This window comes from Ipomoea triloba, chromosome 8 (genome assembly GCF_003576645.1).
Source record: "Ipomoea triloba cultivar NCNSP0323 chromosome 8, ASM357664v1".
NCBI classification, from domain to species: domain Eukaryota; kingdom Viridiplantae; phylum Streptophyta; class Magnoliopsida; order Solanales; family Convolvulaceae; genus Ipomoea; species Ipomoea triloba.
In genome coordinates, this window is record NC_044923.1 from 13,259,394 (window position 1) to 13,266,901 (window position 7,508).

At 38.5% G+C, this 7,508-nt stretch overlaps 1 protein-coding gene and 1 pseudogene across 3 annotated transcripts; one reads left to right on the forward strand and one right to left on the reverse strand.

Annotated features, from left to right (window-relative positions):
- The window catches only part of LOC116026981, a 39,673-nt pseudogene that overhangs the window by 25,367 nt on the left and 6,798 nt on the right, over positions 1 to 7,508 (forward strand).
- Positions 2,984 to 5,972, reverse strand: LOC116027410 (pentatricopeptide repeat-containing protein At3g53170-like). 3 transcript variants are annotated; one of them, XM_031269018.1, is made up of 5 exons: positions 5,634 to 5,972; positions 4,304 to 4,884; positions 4,192 to 4,261; positions 3,705 to 4,149; positions 2,984 to 3,133 (listed from the first exon to the last, which is right to left on the reverse strand). In XM_031269018.1, the coding sequence occupies exons 1-5, from the start codon at positions 5,967 to 5,969 to the stop codon at positions 3,111 to 3,113; spliced, it is 1,455 nt and encodes a 484-aa protein (XP_031124878.1). In that variant the 5' UTR covers positions 5,970 to 5,972; the 3' UTR covers positions 2,984 to 3,110. The 3 variants fall into 3 exon arrangements, with proteins under 3 accessions (XP_031124878.1, XP_031124877.1, XP_031124875.1); XM_031269017.1 differs by lacking the exon at positions 2,984 to 3,133 and adding an exon at positions 3,149 to 3,413; XM_031269015.1 differs by lacking the exon at positions 2,984 to 3,133 and having other exon boundaries at positions 3,431 to 4,149.

The following is a 7,508-nucleotide window of genomic DNA, read 5'->3' on the forward strand; positions in this document are numbered from 1 at the left end:
CTTCGGGCGGGTTATATCAGCTGTCGCTACCTCACACTCATAGAGTCTTTCTTTCCGCCCGGGCCTCATCCAAAATTTGGCACCAACGCCTGGGTCATCCTCACAATTCATCCAAAATTTGGCACCAACGCCTGGGTCATCCTCACAATCAAGTCTTGCAGCGGGTGCTTAAACATTGTCCAGTCACTTCTAATAAAGTCCACAGTTTCGATGTGTGCTCAGCTTGTCAGCTTGGGAAGTCCGCGAGGTTTCCGTTAGATAGGGTTCCTAATAATAGTACAAATGTATTAGACTTGGTTTTTACCGACATTTGGGGCCCGTCCCCAGTTATTTCCCATTCAGGCTTTCGATATTTTGTTCTGTTTGTAGATGATTTCTCCAGGTATACCTGGTTTTATCCACTACGTGTAAAATCTGATATATATAAAGCTTTCACGTTATTTAGGGCTATGGTAGAACGTCGGTTTTCGCGTTCTATCAAAGCCATACAGTCTGATTTAGGAGGTGAATACCGTCATTTACATAATGTCTTTGAAACGTTAGGAATTTCTCATCGACAATCCTGTGCTTATACCCATGAACAAAATGGAAGGGTAGAGCGTCGTAACCGACACATTGTGGAAACCGGTCTAACCTTGTTAGCCCAAAGTTCTACACCTATGAAATACTGGGATTTTGCGTTTGAGTCAGCCACGTTTCTCATCAACTGTTTACCCTCGTCAGCTATTGGTTTCAAAACACCCCATTACCAAGTCTATAACACTCCTCCTCCATATACCTTCTTTCGTGTTTTTGGCTGTCGCTGCTATCCTTATCTCCGCCCATATAATACTCATAAAATTGAATACCGTTCTGCCCCGTGTGTTTTCCTAGGTTATCCTGTTACTTATAGGGGATATCGTTGCCTAGACCTTTACACTGGTAAAATCTATACCTGCCGTCATGTTCGCTTTGACGAAAATACTTTTCCATTTCAGGACGCATTACAGGAGAATGTTTTAACTCAGCCAGAAGAATTAGTATGGGCATCTGCACCTCTTTGTCCTAATGCTTCTCCAATTCAGTCGGCCGTAGCCTCAGTCTCGGATCCTTCCTTTCACCCATCTGACACGTCACGCACACAGATTGAGTCCGACTCAGCAGCTACTTCGGACTCTGAAATACCAGTCAGTCAGGGTGCCCCAAACCAGCCAACAACAGGAGGCCATGCTATGCGCACACGTAAAAAGACAAAAGGAACAGGAGAGCAATTCTATGCGCTGCATGCTACCACAGATCCGAGCTGCTACACACAGGCAGTAAAACATTCCCATTGGAGAGATGCAATGGATCAGGAATTTAATGCGTTACTTCATAACAACACATGGAAGCTAATACCGGCAACCCCGCTTATGAATATAATCGGTTGTAAATGGGTTTTTCGCACCAAGCGCAAAGCAGATGGCACTGTTGAAAGGTATAAAGCCCGCCTTGTAGCTAAAGGCTTTAATCAAGTTGCAGGAGAAGACTTCTTCGACACCTTCAGTCCCGTTGTCAAACCGACAACAGTTCGTCTTCTATTTTCCCTTGCGGTTACAAATTCCTGGGTTCTCCGACAGTTAGACGTGCATAATGCTTTCTTAAACGGTCATCTGGCTGAGAGCGTCTTTATGAGGCAACCTCCCGGGTATGAAGACCCACAACATCCTGGCTACATCTGCAAGTTACAGCGTTCTCTATATGGGCTAAAACAAGCCCCTCGTGCGTGGTTTAAACGCCTACAAGACTTCTTAACAACTGCTGGTTTCTTATCCTCTAAGACCGATGTCTCGCTTTTTCACTACACAGCAGGCGAGTCTCGGGTCTATCTTCTGGTCTACGTTGACGACATAATTATGATGGGTAACGACACAGTACTTGTTGATTCCTTGCTAAACCGTCTCTCCCAAGCCTTTAAGATACGGGATTTAGGCACACCGGGATTCTTTCTCGGTATAGAGACTCTGAAATATGATCAAGGACTCTTATTATCACAGCGGAGGTATATGCAGGATATTTTAGTTCGTGCAGGCATGGCTGACTGCAAGCCTCTTGCAACTCCGTCTGCGGTAACTCAGACCGCTACACCCTCTCTTGACCCTTTTGATAACCCGACACAGTATCGCCGGCTCGTAGGGGCTCTTCAGTACCTGACTATTACACGGCCAGACTTGTCGTTTTCAGTTAATCGACTATGTCAGTTCATGCACTCTCCGACAGAAGATCACTGGGTATTGCTCAAACGGGTCTTGCGGTATGTTAAGGGTACGTTACACATGGGCCTTCGTATCACTCCGGCGTCGAACTCTGCTCTGCATGGCTACTCTGACTCTGACTGGGCAGGCTGTCCGATTGACAGAAAATCTACCAGTGGATATGCAGTGTTTTACGGTTCAAACTTGATCTCGTGGGTCTCTCGAAAGCAACGAACTGTAGCTCGATCATCAACAGAAGCCGAGTACAAGGGCTTAGCAGATTTAGCGGCTGAGATAACTTGGGTCGTCTCCTTACTACGTGAATTACGGTTATACTCTGGGCAGCCTGCAACATTATGGTGCGACAACTTGGGTGCCACTTACATGGCTGCTAATCCCGTCTTTCATGCTCGCACTAAGCATGTTGAGGTTGACTATCACTTCGTCCGAGACAAGGTTGCAACAGGGGAATTCGCGGTCAGTTTTGTGTCGACTCAAGATCAAATTGCGGACATCTTCACCAAACCTCTACCAGCTAAACGCTTCACTACTCTGCGCTCCAAGCTCAATGTTGTTTCTGCCCAACCTTGTGCTTGAGGGGGCGTATTAACCATGTAACATATAATAACTTTGTTTAGTCAGTAGTGATTAGTTGTAGTCAATAGTTAGTACCTATAAGCTAGGAGAGTCTTATGTTGACTCTCATATAGGTATTGCTCTATTCTTGTAATTCAGTTATCAATTGCAAAAAGCCTACGTTCATCCCAAATGCTGATAGCCTCCAAGTTGTCGATTGTATGCATTCATCATCATTGCGGGATTCACTCAGATTCATCAAAAAAGGGGGTTGTATAAGTTCAATTATATATATTGGGTTTTGTACTTTCGTCCAGCTGCTTAACAAGACACCCACAAGAAGCCTGCAGAAAGATAGGCAAGGACAGCATTCATACTTGCAAGTACTTTAGTTGGAGATTACAAATCAATTAGTCAGAAATTACATGTTAATATACGAAAGTGCATAAAACCTTTCAGTATGTAATATTTAGATCAAACAAGGTGATTGGAAATAGAAAGCAAGCTGGCAATTGTCACTTCAAATGTAAAGAACTTCAAACTTTCCAGTACAAAACGTCGAAGAAGGTCCTCTCTCCCACACAAACTAATCAAGGGGTGTGGGTGATCCAATTAACTTTGTTTCTAGAGTTTAAAAAATCACAAAAATTGATATCAGATATCAAGTAGTCACAAAAACAAAGTAAAAGTCAATCTGAATTTCATTAAATGTCTGAAAACTGGTTTATACAATATAGAAAATTGTTAGACATTACTAAATACCGCTACTATTTATTTACTTCACCCTCTTGCACAGCTAGATAGAAGAATAGTCCAAATTAGACAATTGGTACAACATCTTGTATTTAATGCGAGGAGAAAATGCACACAGACAATTATAGTTGTCTGCAAACTGTAAGGCATTCATATGAGTACCTGGAAAGTCATTACCACTGATCATTCTACTCTGTAGATCTTCAGCGGCTTCAATCATCCCCTGCGCACTGTATGCCTTTATCATGGTAGCATAGGTGATATTATCTGGTCTACATTGTTGGTCCTTCATTTCCAAGAACAACTTGACCATCCTCTCTATATCACCAGCTTGCCCGTAAGCATTAATGGCACAATTAAAAAATGTAGTATCTAAAACCACATCTGAGTTTTCTACTTGCCTCAAAATCGAATCAACCTTTTCTAGAATTTCAGCTCTACTATAAGCACTAATCAGAGAGCAATAAGTGATTGAATTAGGCTTCATTCCTTGATGTTTCATTTTCAAGAAAAACTCTTCCATCTCATCAATATTTCCCGCTTTTCCAAAGGTCTTAATGATTGTATTATAGGTAACCGTTGTTGGGGAATAGAACCGTTTCCCCATGTAATCAAGTACAGTTGTTGGGGAATAGAACCGTTTCCCCATGTAATCAAGTACAGAACCCATTTTTGCATACATTTTTGCTTTTCCATATGACTTGATTAGTATATTAAATGTCATGACATCTGGCTTTATTCCCATAATTAGTATATTAAATGTCATGACATCTGGCTTTATTCCCATAAGCTGAAACTCATCAAACCACTTCTCCATTTTCTCAATGTTTCCACATTTACCATAGGCTCCAATAACTGAATTCAAAGTGAAAACATCAGGAAGGCTCATGCCACTCTCAATCATCTCCAGCAAGGAGTTTTCCATTTGTTCAAAAAGATTAGCTTTTCCATATCCATCAATTATAGTATTGTAAGTCACGTTACTGCATTCAATTCCCAAATACGACATCTCAGCTAAAATGTGCTCAATCATATCATAACGTTGGAATTTCATGCAGCATTTGATAAGGATTGAGTAAGTATACACATCAGGTTTGCAATCAGAGATCGACTTCATATCATGAATCGTATGCCATGCCTCATCAAGTAGGCCACTAAGACCGTATGCACTTGCAAGCGCAGTGTAAACATCCAGCGTTGGTTGAAGCCCATCAGATCGCATGAGATCAAAAAGTAAGCTAGCTTGGTTTGGCTGCCTGTACTTGCCAAGCATTACCAAAAGCCTTGCATATGTCCGGGATCTTGGCTCATACCAGTGTTGCTTACGAAGAAGCCTGAAAATCTACAACTAGCAGGTTCAATTTCTTTTAATACTCATATAAGTGAATGTAAATCTAGTAGACTGTAGACAAGTAAACTTTGATGAAAAAAATGAAATATGTTCTGTCAAGTATATGGTTATAATTCCTGTTTACTTGACAAATAAATCTCATACAACACTACAGATCATGTTTAATATCATGTTTAATATCATTCAATCCTGTACCGACTGTACTATGTTCATAATATTTATTCTATATGATAATAAATCTAAACCTTAACGTATATAACCACTAAATTGTAGATATATTATATATATTTCCATTTCACCTTGTAATAAGTTCAAGGTATCATGAAAACAGAATAATTCATCATGTACTATGTTCGTAATATCTATTCTATATGACTATAAATCTAAACCTTAACCTACATAAACACTAAACTAAACTGCATATACATTATATATATTTCCATTCACCTTGTAATAAGTTTATAATGTTCATGAGAACAAAATATTAATGTAGATAAACATTACATTGCATCATCATCATGATGGTTATAGTACAAATGGCTATTAATAATGCTACTTCGACGGTATCGTTTAGGTCTACCTTTTTTAGCTGTTCACCAGATTCTATTATTCATCTAATCATCTATGGTCCTTTAATTTCTAAAAGCTGTGAATTAGCATGGCAGGAAAAATAGGACATAAAACCATTAAGTTGAACAGAAAATTCATTAGAAAAGGTAAAATAGTAAAAGTTGAGTAACCTTAAGAGCAGACTCCCAACGGTTTCCCTTGATAGCATCATCGAGAGCCTCCAAGACAGCCTTGGGCCAGAGGTTATTGTACTTGCTAGAGTTTGCTTTCCTCTCAATAGCTTCGATGGCCGCCTCGGTTCGGAGAATCCGAGAGAGTTCCTTCTTCGAGCGTTTTTGCAGGTCTAGTGAAGAAGCGTTCTCTAGAATTGACTTCGCTGCACAGACTCTATAGAATTGTATGCTTTTCTGAGTTTTCAGCTCTCTGGAGAATTTATTCGAATAGATGACGGGTGAAGTGAGGAAGTGGGACGATGAGGAGTATAGATGATGGATGTAGAGCTCCATTGTTGTGAGAGTTGGAAGCAGAGTGATTTGCGTCAGCCGTCGGGGGTTATCAGATATATTTGGGCCTGATAATGCTAAGCCCAATATTGAGTGGATTTATTCAATCTGGAAGCCCAGTAGATATGATCTTTGAACTGCTGGGCCCATTAAGCCCAAAATATGATTCACAGTCATTCATTTGTTAGTCAAGAGTGTTTTACTGACCGAAAAAAAAATCTTTATTTTTAAAGAATTTAAAAAATATATATAGAAAAAACGTTTGAACATTTATAAAACAAAAATAAAGACTGAATTTAAAAAAAAAAAAAAAAGAGAATTGAAGTAAAGGTGTCAAGACATAGTAAAACATGTGCGGTTCGGTTTTAAACCGAACCGAAAACCAATCGGTTCATGTTTTAGAAGAACCGAACGGAGAAAACCAAACCGAACCGAAAAAACCGAAATATTTTATAATTAAATATAAATATATATTATATATAATTATAAATAAATATATATATATATATATATATATATATTAATAAATAAATATATTTATATATTATTTATAAATACGTAATATATATATTTCAAAACTAAGAATGAATTTGGAAATTCATTCCAGTTACTGGAATGACTGGAATGAATTTCCAAATTCATTTCAATTTTAAAAAAAAAATAGTGGCATTTTTTTAAATAACTCAAACTTTTGTGAAAGTGTGTTCATTTTTTAAATTTTTTTTTTTTAGAGCTGTTGATCTGGATAGTATTATGTTCAAATGCGAATGATGCGTCTAGGTGCGGAGGTGCGTTGAGATGAGAGCCATTGATCTTGCCTAAATCAATGTCCAAGATTAACAATGATTAAAAAAATGCAGTGTCAATTTAGTCATTTTCTGTATTGTCAAACTTAAGGTACATAGTTAAGGTGCGTCATGTTTCTTCTTAAGGTGCGTGGTTTCTGTGCTTAAGGTGCATCAATTCATCAGTAAGAGCTTAAGGTGCGTTTTTGTTGAAACTTAAGGTGCGTTGATCTATAATTTTAGGTGCGTTGTTTTACTTCTTAAGGTGCTTAGGTGCATCAATTGTACACTTACGGGGTGTTTGGTTCACGGAATAGGCAGGGAATGGCATAGCATTCCCAGTAATAACCTATTCCGTTGTTTGGTAAGCAGTTGTATTCCCAGGAATAATATTCCTGGAAATGGTCTATTACCCTTGCAAGGGTAATAGCTATTACCACCCTCCCCCCTGGTATTAACCTATTCCTAACCTCTCAGGAATAGGAATTTTTTTTTATTTCTTTTTTACCCTTTGTTAAACCTAATTGTTTTAGGCTCATTATTCTAAAATTCATAGCATCACAACTTTCTCTCTGTCATCGCAAATATCTTCTATCTTCTTTAACCTAAAAACTTGTATGCCTATCTTTTCACCTCTTTTGCCATTTGCATCAGATTTGAATTCTTCCACAAGCTTCAAACAAAAAATATTCTTATAAGCTTTATTTTCTAGAAATTAATTATTAATATATATATATATATATATATATATATATAT

Coding starts and splice junctions, on each gene's coding strand:
- LOC116027410 (XM_031269015.1), bottom strand. CDS start 5,969: ATGGAGCTCTACATCCATCATCTATACTCCTCATCGTCCCACTTCCTC. Junction 4,885..5,633: donor GTTGGGAGTCTGCTCTTAAG/GTTACTCAACTT, acceptor TGCTAGTTGTAG/ATTTTCAGGCTTCTTCGTAA. Junction 4,262..4,303: donor ATAAAGCCAGATGTCATGAC/ATTTAATATACT, acceptor AGATGTCATGAC/ATTTAATATACTAATCAAGT.